The 18,864-nt window shown below is 48.7% G+C and overlaps 1 protein-coding gene across 1 annotated transcript in view; it reads left to right on the top strand.

Annotated features, from left to right (window-relative positions):
• The window catches only part of LOC146751483 (zinc finger CCCH domain-containing protein 4-like), a 33,299-nt gene that overhangs the window by 7,867 nt on the left and 6,568 nt on the right, over positions 1-18,864 (top strand). The window contains 13 exon segments of the mRNA XM_085534543.1: positions 4,091-4,304; positions 4,864-4,977; positions 6,678-6,900; positions 8,056-8,198; positions 9,708-9,810; positions 9,888-10,018; positions 10,991-11,101; positions 12,903-13,014; positions 14,106-14,215; positions 14,309-14,517; positions 14,519-14,632; positions 16,357-16,733; positions 18,343-18,567. Coding sequence (XP_085390669.1) covers positions 4,091-4,304; positions 4,864-4,977; positions 6,678-6,900; positions 8,056-8,198; positions 9,708-9,810; positions 9,888-10,018; positions 10,991-11,101; positions 12,903-13,014; positions 14,106-14,215; positions 14,309-14,517; positions 14,519-14,632; positions 16,357-16,733; positions 18,343-18,567 — 2,186 coding nt within the window.

Here is an 18,864-nt window from a genome sequence, read left to right as displayed (position 1 = left end):
GGAACCCTATATATGTTGTATAGGGTATAGAACCCTATAGAAACCCTATATGTGTCTTATAAGGGGGATATAGATAATATAGGGTCCTATAGGAACCCTATATATGTTGTATAGGATATAGAACCCTATAGAAACCCTATAGATGTCTTATAAGGGGGATATAGATAATATAGGGTCCTATAGTGACCCCATATATGTTGTATAGAGTGTATATAGGGGAAGTGGATCTATATAGGAACCCTATATGTGTCTTATAGGTGGGTTATAGATAATATAGGGTCATATAGGAACCCTATATATGTTGTATAGGGCATAGAACCCTATAGAAACCCTATATGTGCCCTATAAGGGGGGTATAGATAATATAGGGTCATATAGGAACCCTATATGTGTTGTAAAGGATATAGAACCCTATAGAAACCCTATATGTGCCCTATAAGGGGGGTATAGATAATATGGGGTCATATAGGAACCCTATATGTGTTGTATAGGGTATATATAGGGAAAGGAGAACCCTATAGAAACCCTATATGTGTCTTATAAGGGGGACATAGATAATATAGGGTCATATAGGAACCCTATATATGTTGTATAGGGTATAGAACCCTATAGAAACCCTATATGTGCCCTATAAGGGGAGCATAGATAATATAGGGTCATATAGGAACCCTATATGTGTTGTATAGGGTATAGAACCCTATAGAAACCCTATATGTGTCTTATAAGGGGGTATAGATAATATAGGGTCATATAGGAACCCTATATGTGTTGTATAGGGTATAGAACCCTATAGAAACCCCATACATGTCTTATATAGGGGAAGTGGATCTATATAGGGACCCTATATGTGTCTTATAAGGGGGAATAGATAATATAGGGTCATATAGGAACCCTATATGTGTTGTGTAGGGTATAGAACCCTATAGAAACCCTATAGATGTCTTATATAGGGGAAGTGGATCTATATAGGAACCCTATATGTGTCTTATAAGGGGGGTATAGATAATATAGGGTCATATAGGAACCCTATATGTGTTGTATAGGGTATATATAGGGAAAGGAGAACCCTATAGAAACCCTATATGTGCCCTATAAGGGGGGTATAGATAATATAGGGTCATATAGGAACCCTATATGTGTTGTATAGGGTATAGAACCCTATAGAAACCCTATACGTGTCTTATAAGGGGGATATAGATAATATAGGGTCCTATAGTGACCCCATATATGCTGTATAGGGTGTATATAGGGGAAGTGGATCTATATAGGAACCCTATATGTGTCTTATAAGGGGGGTATAGATAATATAGGGTCATATAGGAGTCCTATATATGTTGTATAGGGTATAGAACCCTATAGAAACCCTATAGATGTCTTATAAGGGGGTATAGATAATATAGGGTCATATATCTATATAGGTAAAATAGGGTCGTATAGAAATCCTATATATGTTGTATAGGGTGTATATAGGGAAAGTGGGTCTATATACGAACCCTATATGTGTCCTGTAAGGTGGCTATAGGTGCAGGAGATCCTATAGGACCCATATTGAGGCCCCTATAGGACCCATATAGAAGCCCCTATAGGATCCATCACTACGCCCCATATAGAGGCCCCTATAGGACCCATTGCTATGCCCCATATAGAGGCCCCTATAGGACCCATATAGAGGCCCCTATAGGACCCATATAGAGGCCCCATATAGAGGCCCCTATAGGACCCATATAGAAGCCCCTATAGGATCCATCACTACGCCCCATATAGAGGCCCCTATAGGACCCATTGCTATGCCCCATATAGAGGCCCCTGTAGGACCCATATAGAGGCCCCTATAGGACCCATTGCTGTGCCCCATATAGAGGCCCCTATAGGACCCATATAGAGGCCCCTATAGGACCCATTGCTATGCCCCATATAGAGGCCCCTATAGGACCCATATAGAAGCCCCTATAGGACCCATATAGAAGCCCCTGTAGGACCCATATAGAAGCCCCTATAGGATCCATCACTACGCCCCATATAGAGGCCCCTATAGGATCCATCACTACGCCCCATATAGAGGCCCCTATAGGACCCATTGCTATGCCCCATATAGAGGCCCCTATAGGACCCATATAGAGGCCCCTATAGGATCCATCACTACGCCCCATATAGAGGCCCCTATAGGACCCATATAGAAGCCCCTATAGGATCCATCACTACACCCCATATAGAGGCCCCTATAGGATCCATCACTACGCTCCATATAGAGGCCCCTATAGGACCCATATAGAAGCCCCTATAGGATCCATCACTATGCCCCATATAGAGGCCCCTATAGGACCCATATAGAAGCCCCTATAGGATCCATCACTATGCCCCATATAGAGGCCCCTATAGGATCTATCACTACGCCCCATATAGAGGCCCCTATAGGATCTATCACTACGCCCCATATAGAGGCTCCTATAGGACCCATATAGAAGCCCCTATAGGACCCATTGCTATGCCCCATATAGAGGCCCCTATAGGACCCATATAGAAGCCCCTATAGGACCCATTGCTATGCCCCATATAGAGGCCCCTATAGGACCCATTTAGAAGCCCCTATAGGATCCATCACTACGCCCCATATAGAGGCCCCTATAGGACCCATTGCTTTGCCCCATATAGAGGCCCCTATAGGACCCAGTGCTATGCCCCACATAGAGGGGTCAGGTTTGGGGTTGGGTTTAGGGCCAGGGTTGTGTTTGAGGTCCAATTTTAGGGCCAAAACTTGAGATTCAGGTCAAGTTTAACCATCATTTCTCAAAGCACGGCCCTATATTGAACCCTTCCATCCCATATGGATTTATAGGGTCAGATATTAAAGCCAAGCTCCAGCTTTAGGGTCCCAGATGGGTCCGATTTTAGGGCCAAAACTTGAGATTCAGGTCAAGTTTAACCATCATTTCTTCGAGCATGGCCCTATATTGAACCCTTCCATCCCATATGGATTTATAGGGTCAGCTTTAGGGTCCCAGTTCGGTCCAATTTTAGGGCCAAAACTTGAGATTCAGGTCAAGTTTAACCATCATTTCTTAAAGCTCGGCCCTATATTGAACCCTTCCATCCCATATGGATTTATAGGGTCAGATATTAAAGCCAGGCTCCAGCTTTAGGGTCCCAGATGGGTCCAATTTTAGGGCCAAAACTTGAGATTCAGGTCAAATTTAACCATCATTTCTTTGAGCACGGCCCTATATTGAACCCTTCCATCCCATATGGATTTATAGGGTCAGATATTAACGCCAAGCTCCAGCTTTAGGGTCCCGGTTGGGTCCAATTTTAGGGCCAAAACTTGAGATTCAGGTCAAGTTTAACCATCATTTCTTAAAGGACGGCCCTATATTGAACCCTTCCATCCCATATGGATTTATAGGGTCAGATATTAAAGCCAAGCTCCAGCTTTAGGGTCCCGGTTGGGTCCAATTTTAGGGCCAAAACTTGAGATTCAGGTCAAATTTAACCATCATTTCTTCGAGCACGGCCCTATATTGAACCCTTCCATCCCATATGGATTTATAGGGTCAGATATTAACGCCAAGCTCCAGCTTTAGGGTCCCGGTTGGGTCCAATTTTAGGGCCAAAACTTGAGATTCAGGTCAAGTTTAACCATCATTTCATAAAGCACGGCCCTATATTGAACCCTTCCATCCCATATGGATTTATAGGGTCAGCTTTAGGGTCCCAGTTGGGTCCAATTTTAGGGCCAAAACTTGAGATTCAGGTCAAGTTTAACCATCATTTCTTAAAGCACGGCCCTATATTGAACCCTTCCATCCCATATGGATTTATAGGGTCGGATATTAAAGCCAAGCTCCAACTTTAGGGTCCCAGATGGGTCCAATTTTAGGGCCAAAACTTGAGATTCAGGTCAAGTTTAACCATCATTTCTTAAAGCTCGGCCCTATATTGAACCCTTCCATCCCATATGGATTTATAGGGTCAGCTTTAGGGTCCCAGTTGGGTCCAATTTTAGGGCCAAAACTTGAGATTCAGGTCAAGTTTAACCATCATTTCTTAAAGCACGGCCCTATATTGAACCTTTCCATCCCATATTACCCTATAGGGAGGATGGGGAATTAGAGGAGGGGGAGCTGGAAGATGACGGTGCCGAAGAGACCCCGGAACCTCGACCCACCCGGAGTCGAAGGGAAAAGGGGGAAAGACATGGGAGCGACTCGGATGGGGAGAGATCGCATCGACGCGGCAAGAGAAAGAGGAGAAAAGAGAGAGAAAAGGAGAAAAGGAGAGCCAAAAAGAAGAGGAAATCCAAGCATAAGGTGAGCGGGGCATCGGAACGGCCCTAAATGGGTCCATATGGCATCCATAATGCCATATATGGGTCCATATGGCATCGATAATGCCCTATATGGGTCCATATGGCCTCAATAATGCCCTAAATGGGTCCATATGGCATCAATAATGCCTTTTATGGACCATAGATCTTCAGAAATGCCCTAAATGGGTCCATATGTCTTCAAAAGTGCCCTATATGGGTCCATATGGCCTCAGTAATGCCACATATGGCTCCATATGTCTTTAAAAGTGCCCTATATGGACCATAGAACTTCAGAAATGTCCTAAGTGGGTCCATATGTCTTTAAAAGTGCCCTATATGGGTCCATATGGCCTCAATAATGCCCTATATGGGTCCATATATCCTCTTTAATGCCCTATATGAGTAATTATGTAATTCCTCAAGCAAAATATGATTGAACCGAATGGGATATTTTCCCTTCAACGAAGACTTGATGTCAAGAGGTCCTAAAAATGAAAGGTTTCTTATTAAAATACCCCAAAAAATCCCACAATTTGGGTTGATACGTGGTTCCCTTACAGCGACACGCATCCTCCAGTGATGACTTCTCCGATGACAGCGATGATTCTGATTTCAGCCCTGGAGAGAAGGGGGGGCATCGTCGGTACCGGGACTACAGCCCCCCCTACGTCCCTGTGAGTACGGTGTATAGACCCCAAAAATGGGGATATTATGGGATTTGACATTAAAAGGGTCCCACCACCGTTCCCAATGGGATCCCATTACCTTTCCTAATAGGATCCCATCACCATTCCCAATGGGATCCCATCACCGTTCCTAATAGGATCCCATCACCATTCCCAATGGGATCCCATCACCGTTCCTAATAGGATCCCATCACCATTCCCAATGGGATCCCATCACCGTTCCCAATGGGATCCCATCACCATTCCCAATGGGATCCCATCACCATTCCCAATGGGATCCCATTACCGTTCATAATAGGATCCCATCACCATTCCCAATGGGATCCCACCTTCATTCCTAATAGGATCCCACCACCATTCCCAATGGGATCCCATCACCATTCCCAATGGGATCCCATCACCATTCCCATTGGGATCCCATCACCATTCCCAATGGGATCCCATCACCATTCCCATTGGGATCCCATTACCGTTCCTAATAGGATCCCATCACCATTCCCATTGGGATCCCATCACCGTTCCCAATGGGATCCCATCACCGTTCCCAATGGGATCCCATCACCGTTCCCAATGGGATCCCACCTTCATTCCCAATGGGATCCCATCACCATTCCCAATGGGATCCCATCACCATTCCCAATGGGATCCCATTACCGTTCCCAATGGGATCCCACCTTCATTCCCAATGGGATCCCATCACCGTTCCCAATGGGATCCCATCACCGTACCCAATGGGATCCCATCACCATTCCCAATGGGATCCCATCACCGTTCCCAATGGGATCCCATCACCGTTCCCAATGGGATCCCATCACCGTTCCCAATGGGATCCCATCACCGTACCCAATGGGATCCCATCACCATTCCCAATGGGATCCCATCACCGTTCCCAATGGGATCCCATTACCGTTCCTAATAGGATCCCATCACCGTTCCCATTGGGATCCCATCACCGTTCCCATTGGGATCCCATCACCGTTCCCAATGGGATCCCATCACCGTTCCCAATGGGATCCCATCACCGTACCCAATAGGATCCCATTACCGTTCCTAATGGGATCCCATCACCATTCCCAATGGGATCCCATCACTGTTCCCAATGGGATCCCATCACCATTCCCAATGGGATCCCATCACCGTTCCCAATGGGATCCCATCACCATTCCCAATGGGATCCCATCACCGTTCCTAATAGGGTCCCATCACCATTCCCAATGGGATCCCATTACCGTTCCCAGTGGGATCCCATCACCATTCCCAATGGGATCCCATCACCATTCCCATTGGGATCCCATTACCGTTCCCATTGGGATCCCATCACCGTTCCTAATAGGATCCCATCACCATTCCCAATGGGATCCCATTACCGTTCCTAATAGGATCCCATCACCATTCCCAATGGGATCCCATCACCGTTCCCAATGGGATCCCACCACCGTTCCCAATGGGATCCCATCACCGTTCCCAATGGGATCCCATTACCATTCCCAATGGGATCCCATCACCATTCCTAATAGGATCCTACCACCATTCCCAATGGGATCCCACCACCATTCCCAATGGGATCCCACCTTCATTCCCAATGGGATCCCATCCCTGTTCCCAACGTGATCCCAACCCTACTCTCACCTGACCCCCATTCCCTATAGGACCCCAGCCCTGATCCCATTCCTTCTCTCCCCCCACAGCCCCACCAGCCCTATTCCTCCTCCCACAACGCCCCCATGCAGAAGAAGCCATATTCCAAGATGGAACCCAAAGGCTACGGATCCTATGAAGACTACGAGGCCGAAGATTACGGCCGCTATGAGGGTGAGGATGATGAGGATGGGCCGAAGGACGACTACGATGACTTTACCAAAGAGCTGAACCAGTATCGAAGGGCGAAGGAGGGATCGCATCGAGGTCGAGGTAACAGAGCTTTTTGGGTTGAAATCTCCCCTTTTTTGGTCCATTTGGACTGGGAAAAGACACTTAACTCCATCCCCAAACCTCACATTGAGCCCGAAAGCCCCAATTTTAACCATTTTTGGGCTAAAATTGACCAAAATTTGCCCCTATTCCTTCCAAAATCTGCCATAATCCATCAATACCACCAATTAACCCAAAGCTGAGTCCCATTTCTCATCACTTTGGGTTGAAATCTACCATAATCCATCAATAACTGAAACTCAGCTTCCATCCCCAAACCTCACATTGAGCCCCAAAGCCCCAATTTTAACCATTTTTGGGCTAAAATTGACCAAAATCTGCCCCTATTCCTTCCAAAATCTGCCATAATCCATCAATACTTAACCCAAAGCTGGGTCCCATGCCCTAGTTTCCATCACTTTGGGTTGAAATCTACCACAATCCATCAACAACTGAAGTTCAATTTCCATCCCCAAACCTCACATTGAGCCCCAAAGCCCCAATTTTAACCATTTTTGGGCTAAAATTGACCAAAATCTGCCCCTATTCCTTCCAAAATCTGCCATAATCCATCAATACCACCAACTAACCCAAACCTGAGTCCCATTTCTCATCACTTTGGGTTGAAATCTACCAAAATCCATCAACAACTGAAACTCAGCTTCCATCCCCAAACCTCACATTGAGCCCCAAAGCCCCAATTTTAACCATTTTTGAGCTAAAATTGACCAAAATTTGCCCCTATTCCTTCCAAAATCTGCCATAATCCATCAATTCTTAACCCAAACCTGAGTCCCTCTGTCTCATTTCTCATCGCTTTGGGTTGAAATCTACCAAAATCCATCAACAACTGAAACTCAGCTTCCATCCCCAAACCTCACATTGAGCCCCAAAGTCCCAATTTTAACCATTTTTGGGCTAAAATTGACCAAAATCTGCCCCTATTCCTTCCAAAATCTGCCATAATCCATCAATACTTAACCCAAAGCTGGGTCCCATGCCCTAGTTTCCATCACTTTGGGTTGAAATCTACCACAATCCATCAACAACTGAAGCTCAGTTTCCATCCCCAAACCTCACATTGAGTCCCAAAGCCCAAATTTTAACCATTTTTGAGCTAAATTGGACCAAAATTTGCCCCTATTTCTTCCATAGGTGGTCGTGGTCGTGGCCGTGGGTTCCGGGGTCGTGGCCGTGGATGTATGAGGGGTGGACGAGGAATGGGAAGGGGGAACCGAGGTCGGGGTCGAGGGGATCATATGGAGGATGAGGAGGAGATGTATGAGGAAGAGATGGAGGTGAGTGATGGGGATGGGGGTCTGAAGGGATGGGATGGGGTTAAAAGGGATGGGATGGGGTAAAAAAGGGATGGGAATGGAGGTTAAAGGGATTGGGATGGGGGAAGATGGATGGGAATGGGGTGAAATGGGATGGGATGGAGTGAAAAGGGATGGGAATGGGGTGAGAAGGGATGGGATGGGGTTAAAAGGGATGGGAATGGAGGTGAAAGGGATTGGGATGGGGGAAGATGGATGGGAATGGGATGAGAAGGGACTTGATGGGGTTAAAAGGGATGGGAATGGAGGTTAAAGGGTTTGGGATGGGGTGATAATGGATGGGGATGGGGTGAAATGGGATGGGATGGGGTGATAATGGAGGAGAATGGGGTGAGAAGGGATGGGATGGGGTTAAAAGGGGTGGGAATGGAGGTTAAAGGGATCAGGATGGGGTGAAAATGGATGGGAATGGGATGAAATGGGATGGGATGGGGTGAAAAGGGATGGGATGGGGTTAAAAAGGGATGAGAATGGAGGTAAAAGGGATTGGGATGGGGTGAAAATAGATGGGGATGGGGGTGAAAGGGATTGGGATGGGGGAAGATGGATGGGGATGGGGTTAAAAGGGGTTGGGATGGGGGGAAAATGGATGGGAATGGGATGAAAATGGATTGGGATGGGGTTAAAAAGGGATGGGAATGGAGGTAAAAGGGGTTGGGATGGGGGGAAAATGGATGGGAATGGGGTGACAAGGGATGGGAATGGGGTTAAAAAGGGATGGAAATGGGGTGAAAAGGGATGGGATAGGGTTAAAATGGATGGGAATGGAGGTGAAAGGGATTGGGATGGGGTGATAATGGATGGGAATGGGATGAGAAGGGATGGGATGGGGTTAAAAGGGGTTGGGATGGGGGGAAAATGGATGGGAATGGGGTTAAAAGGGATGGGAATGGGATGAGAAGGGATTTGATGGGATTAAAAGGGATGGGAATGGAGGTAAAAGGGTTTGGGATGGGGTGATAATGGATGGGAATGGGGTTAAAGGGATGAGAATGGAGGTAAAAGGGTTTGGGATGGGGGGAAAATAGATGGGGATGGGGGTGAAAGGGATTGGGATGGGGGAAGATGGATGGGAATGGGATGAGAAGGGATGGGATGGGGGGAAAATGGATGGAAATGGGGTGAAAAGGGATGGGATAGGGTTAAAATGGATGGGAATGGAGGTTAAAGGGATCGGGATGGGGTGAAAATGAATGGGGATGGGGTTAAAAAGGGATGGGAATGGGAGATAAAAGGGATGGGGTTGGGGTTCCAATTTGTGGGGTTGGGGTTCCAATTTGTGGGGCTGGGGTTCTCATCTTTGGGGTTTGGGCTCTAATCTATGGGATTGAGGCTCAATCTATGGGGCTGGGGCTCCAATCTATGGGGCTGGGGCTCCAATCTATGGGGCTTGGCCTCCAATCTATGGGGCTGGCCCTCCAATCTATGGGGCTGGCCCTCCAATCTATGTTCTCTCCCCCCCCCCCCAAGTACGGTGACCCCGATGATCCCATTGGCCCCGATGACGACTACGACGACTACAGCAACAAGGAGCCAGGCCAATACCGCCGCAATAGGGACGGACGGGGGCGAGGTGAGACCCCCCCCATATCCCACCCCCTATATTTAAACCCCACTGTTCCACAAATGACCCATTTTCCCCTTTTTTAGGCTTAAATCGGGGCCGGGGCCGCGGTCCCAGAGGCAGAGGAAATAAAGGGATGGGCCGAGGTCGAGGCCGTGGTAGGATGGGAAAGGGAAGCGCCATGAACGACGAGGAGGATTATTACGATGAGGATATGGTGAGAAATTAACCCGTTTTTAATCAATTCCACCTTTATTTGCCCATCCAGGACCATGGAGAGCAGCCCCCATGTCCCTATATGGCCCTATAGGGCCCATATGGTCCTATAGGGTCCATAGGAAGTGATGAGTTCTCTGCATTGCCCTGTGTCCATTCAGGACCATGGAGAGCAGCCCCCATGTCCCTATATGGTCCTATAGGGCCCATAGGTGTATAGACCCCATAATGGTCCTATAGGGCCCATAAGTGTATAGACCCCATAATGGTCCTATAGGGCCCATAGGTGCATAGGAAGCGACCCCATAATGGTCCTATAGGGCCCCAGAGTGGTCCTATAGACCCCATAATGGTCCTATAGGGCCCCAGAGTGGTCCTATAGACCCCATAATGGTCATATAGGGCCCATAGGTGTATAAGAAGTGACCCCACAATGGTCCTATAGGGCCCATAAGTGTATAGACCCCATAATGGTCTTATAGGGCCCATAGGTGTATAGGAACTGGCCCCACAATGATCCTATAGGGCCGCATAATGGTCCTATAGAGTCCATATGGTCCTATAGGGCCCATAGGTGTATAGAACCTAGACCCAAAGGTGAATAGACCCCATAATGGTCCTATAGGGCCCCACAATGGTCCTATAGGGCCCATAGGTGCATAGGAAGTGGCCCCATAATGGTCCTGTAGGGCCCCACAATGGTCCTATAGGGCCCACAATGGTCTTATAGGGCCCATAAGTATATAGACCCCGTAATGGTCCTATAGGGCCCATAAGTGTATAGGAAGTGACCCCACAATGGTCCTATAGGGCCCATAAGTGTATAGACCCCGTAATGGTCCTATAGGGTCCATAGGTGCATAGGAACTGGCCCCACAATGGTCCTATAGGGACATATTTCTCCTTCCAGCCCCATTTTTATGCCATTTACCCTCTAAATCCCATTTCTTTTTCCTCCCCCTCCCCTATTTAGGATGGTGGAGGTGGCAATTACCGCCGTGGGGACCACGACAAGGGACACGCCCCTGCAGACAAGAAGGGCAAAGTCATCTGCAAGTACTTCGTGGAGGGTCGTTGTACATGGGTGAGACCCCAGACCCACTTCTGCCCCCTATATCCATCTCTATAGGGCCTCATATCCCCCATATCCATCACTATAGGGCCTCATTTCCCCTATATCAATCCCTATAATACCTCATTTGCCCCATATCCATCCCTATAGAGCCTCATTTCCCCTATATCCATCCCTATAGGGCCTCATTCCCCCTATATCCATCCCTATAAAACCTCATTTCCCCCATATCCATCCCTATAGAGCCTCATTTTCCCCATATCCATCACTATAGGGCCTCATATCCCCCATATCCATCTCTATATGGCCTCATATCCCCCATATCCATCTCTATAGGGCCTCATATCCCCCATATCCATCTCTATAGGGCCTCATTTTCCCCATATCCATCACTATAGGGCCTCATTTCCCCTATATCCATCCCTATAGAGCCTCATATCCCCTATATCCATCACTATAGGGCCTCATATCCCCCATATCCATCACTATAGGGCCTCATTTCCCCTACATCCATCCCTATAGAGCCTCATTTTTCCTATATCCATCACTATAGGGCCTCATATCCCCCATATCCATCACTATATGGCCTCATTTCCCCTATATCCATCCCTATAATACCTCATTTCCCCCATATCCATCTCTATAGGGCCTCATTTCTCCTATATCCATCCCTATAGAGCCTCATATCCCGTATATCCATCACTATAGGGCCTCATATCCCCCATATCCATCACTATAGGGCCTCATATCCCCCATATCCATCCCTATAGAGCCTCATTTCCCCTATATCCATCCCTATAGAGCCTCATTTCCCCTATATCCATCCCTATAGGGCCTCATTTCCCCTATATCCATCCCTATAGAGCCTCATTTCCCCTATATCCAGCCCTATAGAGCCTCATTTGCCCCATATCCATCACTATAGGGCCTCATATCCCCCATATCCATCACTATAGGGCCTCATATCCCCCATATCCATCACTATAGGGCCTCATATCCCCTATATCCATCACTATAGGGCCTCATATCCCCCATATCCATCACTATAGGGCCTCATATCCCCCATATCCATCCCTATAGAGCCTCATTTCCCCTATATCCATCCCTATAATACCTCGTTTCCCCCATATCCATCTCTATAGTGCCTCATTTCCCCTATATCCATCCCTATAGGGCCTCATTTCCCCTATATCCATCCCTATAGAGCCTCATTTCCCCTATATCCATCCCTATAATACCTCATTTCCCCCATATCCATCCCTATAATACCTCATTTTCCTCATATCCATCCCAATAGGGCCTCATTTCCCCTATATCCATCCCTATAGGGCCTCATTTCCCCTATATCCATCCCTATAGAGCCTCATTTCCCCTATATTCATCCCTATAGAGCCTCATTTCCCCCATATCCATCCCTATAGAGCCTCATTTCCCCTATATCCATCCCTATAGGGCCTCATTTCCCCTATATCCATCCCTATAGAGCCTCATTTCCCCTATATCCATCCCTATAGAGCCTCATTTCCCCCATATCCATCCCTATAGGGCCTCATTTCCCCCATATCCATCCCTATAGGGCCTCATTTCCCCTATATCCATCTCTATAATACCTCATCTCCCCCCATATCCACTCCTTTACCCCATTCCTTCCCCCATAACCTTATTTCCCCCCCATATCCACCACTATAACACCCCATTTCCCCCCCATATCCACTGCTTTACCCCATTGCTTCCCCTATACCCCATATCCCAAAGCCTTAATTAGTCTTTATTGTTAATTATAATGCCCTAATCCTAATGTCCCCCCGCCCAGGGTGAGCACTGTAACTTCAGCCACGACATTGAGCTGCCTAAAAAGAGAGAGCTGTGCAAGTTCTACATCACCGGGTACTGTGCGAGGGCTGAGAACTGCCCCTATATGCACGATATCCTTTGGGATTGATGGAAGAAATGGGGTAAAATAGCCCAAAAAAGGGCAAAAAGTCAATGGGAATGGATAGAAAGAAGGGAAAAAAGGCAGAAAGTGGGTGAAAATAGGAGAAATAGGGGCAAAAATAGGAGAAATAGGGCCAAAAATAGGGGAAATAGGGGCAAAAATAGGGGAAATAGGGCCAAAAATAGGAGAAATAGGGGCAAAAATAGGAGAAATAGGGGCAAAAATAGGAGAAATAGGGGCAAAAATAGGAGAAATAGGGGCAAAAATAGGAGAAATAGGGGCAAAAATAGGAGAAATAGGGGCAAAAATAGGAGAAATAGGGCGAAAAATAGGAGAAATAGGGGCAAAAATAGGAGAAATAGGGCGAAAAATAGGAGAAATAGGGCGAAAAATAGGAGAAATAGGGGCAAAAATAGGAGAAATAGGGGCAAAAATAGGAGAAATAGGGCCAAAAATAGGAGAAATAGGGCCAAAAATAGGAGAAATAGGGCCAAAAATAGGGGAAATAGGGGCAAAAATAGGAGAAATAGGGGCAAAAATAGGAGAAATAGGGGCAAAAAATAGGAGAAATAGGGGCAAAAATAGGAGAAATAGGGCCAAAAATAGGAGAAATAGGGCCAAAAATAGGAGAAATAGGGGCAAAAATAGGAGAAATAGGGGCAAAAATAGGAGAAATAGGGCCAAAAATAGGAGAAATAGGGCCAAAAAATAGGAGAAATAGGGGCAAAAATAGGAGAAATAGGGGCAAAAATAGGAGAAATAGGGACAAAAATAGGGGAAATAGGGGCAAAAATAGGGGAAATAGTGGCAAAAATAGGAGAAATAGGGGCAAAAATAGGAGAAATAGGGGCAAAAATAGGAGAATTAGGGCAATAAATAGGGGAATTAGGGCAATAAATAGGGGAAGGAGGGTAATAAATAGGGGAAGGAGGGTAGAAAATAGCTTCTATTCCTTAAAATTGAGGTTTTTAACCCCAGAATTGGGGTTTTTAGGCTGATTTGTGTCCCCAAACCCCCCTGAACGACCCCCCCCCCCCCCAATTAACCCCAATTAATTCCATTCTCCTTAACGAACCCCACGCGATTTCCCCTGCAAGCTCTTCCACACCACAGGCAACTGCATCAACGGCGACGACTGTATGTTCTCCCATTCCCCATTAACAGAAGAGACCCGAGAGCTGCTGGACAAGGTACCACCCCCCCTTTATAACCCCCCCCCCACCTTTATAACCCCAAATCCTCCCTTTTTTACCCCAAAAAAACCTCATTATTTCCCCATCTAGATGCTCCAAGACGATGCGGAAGCTGGTGCTGAGGATGAGAAAGAAGTAGAGGAGCTAAAGAAACAAGGCATCAACCCATTGCCCAAACCCCCCCCCGGTGTGGGGCTGCTCCCAACCCCCCCCAGACCCCCAGCTCCCCCCTCCCCTAATGGCAGGGCAATGCCCCCTGTACCCCCTATGCCCCCCCCAGGTCCTCAAATGCCCCCCCCCCCCAATGCACGAGCCATTGTCCCCCCAACAGCAGGAGATGTATAAGAAGATCCCGTCTCTATTTGAGATCGTGGTTCGACCCACGGGGCAGTTGGCTGAGAAACTGGGGGTCAGGTGGGTGAGACCCCCACCCCATATTAATTTATATGGGGTTTGGAGGGGGGAAATGGGGGTTTTAGGTTGGATTTGGGTGTGGGGAATGGGGTTTGGGGGGGGAAAGTGGGGGTTTGGGGGGGGAGAATGGGATTTGGGGGGGGAAAGTGGGGGTTTGGGGGGGGGAAATGGGGGTTTTAGGTTGGATTTGGGGGTGGGAAATGGGATTTGGGGGGGGAAATAGGGGTTTTTGGGGGGTAATTGGGGGTATTGGAGGGGGAAATGGGGATTTTGGGTTGGATTTGGGGGTGGGAAATGGGATTTTGGGGGGAAATAGGGGTTTTTTGGGGGGTATTGGAGGGGGAAATGGGGGTTTTAGGTTGGATTTGGGGGTGGGGAATGGGATTTGGGGGGGGAAAGTGGGGGTTTGGGGGGGGGGAATGGGATTTAGGGGGGGAAATAGGGTTTTTTGGGGGGTATTGGAGGGGGAAATGGGGGTTTTAGGTTGGGTTTGGGGGTGGGGAATGGGATTTGGGGGGGGATAGTGGGGGTTTGGGGGGGGGAATGGGATTTAGGGGGGAAAATAGGGGTTTTTGGAGGGTAATTGGGGGTATTGGAGGGGGAAATGGGGGTTTTGGGTTGGATTTGGGGGTGGGAAATGGGATTTGGGGGGGGAAAGTGGGGGTTTGGGGGGGGGGAATTGGATTTGGGGGGGGAAATGGGGGTTTTAGGTTGGATTTGGGGGTGGGGAATGGGATTTGGGGGGGAAAGTGGTGGTTTGGAGGGGGGAAATGGGGGTTTTAAGTTGGATTTGGGGGTGGGGAATGGGATTTGGGGGGGGGAAAGTGGGGGTTTAGAGGGAGATTTGGGGCTGAAATGGGGAGATTTGGGGCTGAAAATGGGGATTTGGGGCTGAGAAGTCCAGATTTGAGCTTAGAAAGTCCAGATTTGGGGCTGAAAGGGGGAGATTTGGGGCTGAAAATGGGAGATTTGGGGCTGAAAATGGGGATTTGGGGCTGAGAAGTCCAGATTTGAGCTTAGAAAGTCCAGATTTGGGGCTGAGAAGTCCAGATTTGGGGCTGAAAAGTGCAGATTTGGGGCTGAAAATGAGGATTTGGGGCTGAGAAGTCCAGATTTGGGGCTGGAAAACAGGGATGTGGGGCTGAGAAGTCCAGATTTGGGCTTAGAAAGTCCAGATTTGGGGCTGAAAGGGGGAGATTTGGGGCTGATAAGTGCAGATTTGGGGCTGAAAACGGGGATTTAGGGCTGAGAAGTCCAGATTTGGGGCTGGAAAATGGGGATTTGGGGCTGAGAAGTCCAGATTTGAGCTTAGAAAGTCCAGATTTGGGGCTGAAATGGGGAGATTTGGGGCTCAAAGGGGGAGATTTGGGGCTGAGAAGTCCAGATTTGAGGTTAGAAAGTCCAGATTTGGGGCTGAAAGGGAAAGATTTGGGGCTGAAATTGGGAGATTTGGGGCTGAGAAGTCCAGATTTGAGCTTAGAAAGTCCAGATTTGGGGCTGAGAAGTCCAGATTTGGGGCTGGAAAATGGGGATGTGGGGCTGAGAAGTCCAGATTTGAGCTTAGAAAGTCCAGATTTGGGGCTGAAAGGGGGAGATTAAGGCTGAAAATGAGGATTTGGGGCTGAGAAGTCCAGATTTGAGCTTAGAAAGTCCAGATTTGGGGCTGAAAAATGGCTTTTTGGGGCTCAGGTCTCCTCTCTAAGCCCCATTTCCTCCTCTTACAGGCACCCAGGACCCCCCCCACCCCGCTTCCCTGGGCCTGGAGGACCCCCAGGCCCTATGGGTGGGCCCATGCACCCTGACATGCATCCAGACATGCATCCAGATATGCATCCAGACATGCACCCAGACATGCATCCAGACATGCATCCAGACATGCATCCAGACATGCGTCGTGACATGCATCCCGACATGCATCCTGACATGCATCCCGATATGCCTATGGGGCCGGGCCCCCCTATGCTGCCCTATAGCCCCGAGGGTTCCCCACACGGTGCCCTCCTGCCCCCCGGTGCTGCCCCCCCACAGGGTTACTATGATGGATTCTATGGGCCCCCCCCGGAGGGGATGGAGATGGAGCACGGAGCCATGGGGGGGTCAGGTATGTGTGCCCCTATTTGGGGACTAAAACACCTTATTTGCCCCCAAATGCAGCCCATAAGCCCTTATTTCCCCCATATCCACCCCAAAAAGACCCTATTTCCACCCATACCCACCCAATAACCCCTCATTTCCCCCATATCCCCCCCCAAAACACCCCTTTCCACCCCAAAACCCACCCTATAACCCCTTATTTCCCCCATATCCACCCCCAAAAGACCCTATTTCCCCCCATACCCACCCAATAACCCCTTATTTCCCCCATATCCACCCTCAAAAGACCCTATTTCCCCCCTTGTCCACCCCATAACCCCATATTTCCCCCATATCCACCCCCAAATCCCCCTTTTCCACCCCAAAACCCACCCTATAACTCCTTATTTCCCCCATATCCACCCCAAAAAGACTCTATTTCCCCCCTTGTCCACCCCATAAACCCTTATTTCCCCCATATCCACCCCTAAAAGACCCTATTTCCCCCCATATCCACCCCCAAAAGACCCTATTTCCCCCATACCCACCCAATAACCCCTTATTTCCCCCATATCCACCCCAAAAAGACCCTATTTCCCCCCTTGTCCACCCCATAACCCCTTATTTCCCCCATATCCACCCCCAAAAGACCCTATTTCCCCCCATACCCACCCAATAACCCCTTATTTCCCCCATATCCACCCCTAAAAGACCCTATTTCCCCCTATACCCACCCCATAACCCCTTATTTCCCCCATATCCACCCCTAAAAGACCCTATTTCCCCCCCCTTGTCCACCCCATAACCCCTTATTTCCCCCATATCCACCCCAAAAAGACCCTATTTCCCCCCATACCCACCCAATAACCCCTTATTTCCCCAATACCCCCCCCAAAACACCCCTTTCCACCCCCAAAACCCACCCTATAACTCCTCATTCCGCCCATATCCACCCCCAAATCCCTCTTTTCCACCCCAAAACCCACCCTATAACTCCTCATTCCCCCCCATACCCACCCTATAACCCCTCATTTCCCCCATATCCCCCCTCAAAAGACCCTATTTCCCCCCGTTGTCCACCCCATAACCCCTTATTTCCCCCATATCCACCCCTAAAAGACCCTATTTCCCCCCATACCCACCCAATAACCCCTTATTTCCCCCATATCCACCCCAAAAAGACCCTATTTCCCCCCTTGTCCACCCCATAACCCCTTATTTCCCCCATATCCACCCCAAAAGACCCTATTTCCCCCCATACCCACCCCATAACCCCTCATTTCCACCCATATCCACCCCCAAAACACCCCTTTCCACCCCAAAACCCACCCTATAACTCCTCATTCCCCCCCATACCCACCCAATAACCCCTTATTCCCCCATATCCACCCCCAAATCCCCCCTTTCCCCCCCAAAACCCACCCTATAACCCCTTATTTCCCCCACATCCACCCCAAAAAGACCCTATTTCCCCCCATTCCCACCCAATAACCCCTTATTTCCCCCATATCCACCCCCAAATCCCCCCTTTCCCCCCCCAAAACCCACCCTATAACCCCTCATCCCCCCCCCAGCTCATCTCCCCCTTAACCCTACATCCAGTCCCCCCCTTATATCCCCTCTCCCTCTCTTCACAGACCCCTATGCCCCCTATGAAGACATGGAAGGACCCCCCCCCAGCAGCCACCTCTACCCGGACCCCCCCCCAGATCACGACCCCGAAGACCCCCCCCCAGTCCCCGAATTCCTCCCCTCAGCACAACGTGCTTTGTTCCTCCGCATCCGCCATAAGCAACGTGAGGAAGAGGAGAGGGCACGAAGGCTGGCGGAGGGGGGGAGGCCTGAAAGGGACCCCGAGGAGGGTGAGTGGGGTCTAAAGGGGTTGGGGGGCTTATGGGGGGGGGGCACTGCTTTTTGGGGGGATCTGAGGTCTTTAGGGTGACCCCAATGGGACCCTGAGGAGGGTGAGTGGGGTCTGAAGGGGTTGGGGGGCTTATAGGCGGGGGCACTGCTTTTTAGGGGGTGTTTGGGGGGATCTGAGCTCTTTAGGGTGAGGGGTGTTGGGTTTTGGGGTGAATTTGGGGCCATTTGAGCCACTTTGGGGTACATTAGGTGGAATCAGAGCTCATTAGGATGGATGATGGGGGGGGGGCAATGGA

The sequence above is a fragment of the Coturnix japonica genome, unplaced genomic scaffold (assembly GCF_054131305.1).
Source record: "Coturnix japonica strain WE unplaced genomic scaffold, WE-NBRP24 Scf085, whole genome shotgun sequence".
Lineage (NCBI taxonomy): Eukaryota > Metazoa > Chordata > Aves > Galliformes > Phasianidae > Coturnix > Coturnix japonica.
The sequence above is the reverse complement of the archived record's forward strand: the minus strand, read 5'-3'. Positions and strand labels throughout refer to the sequence as shown.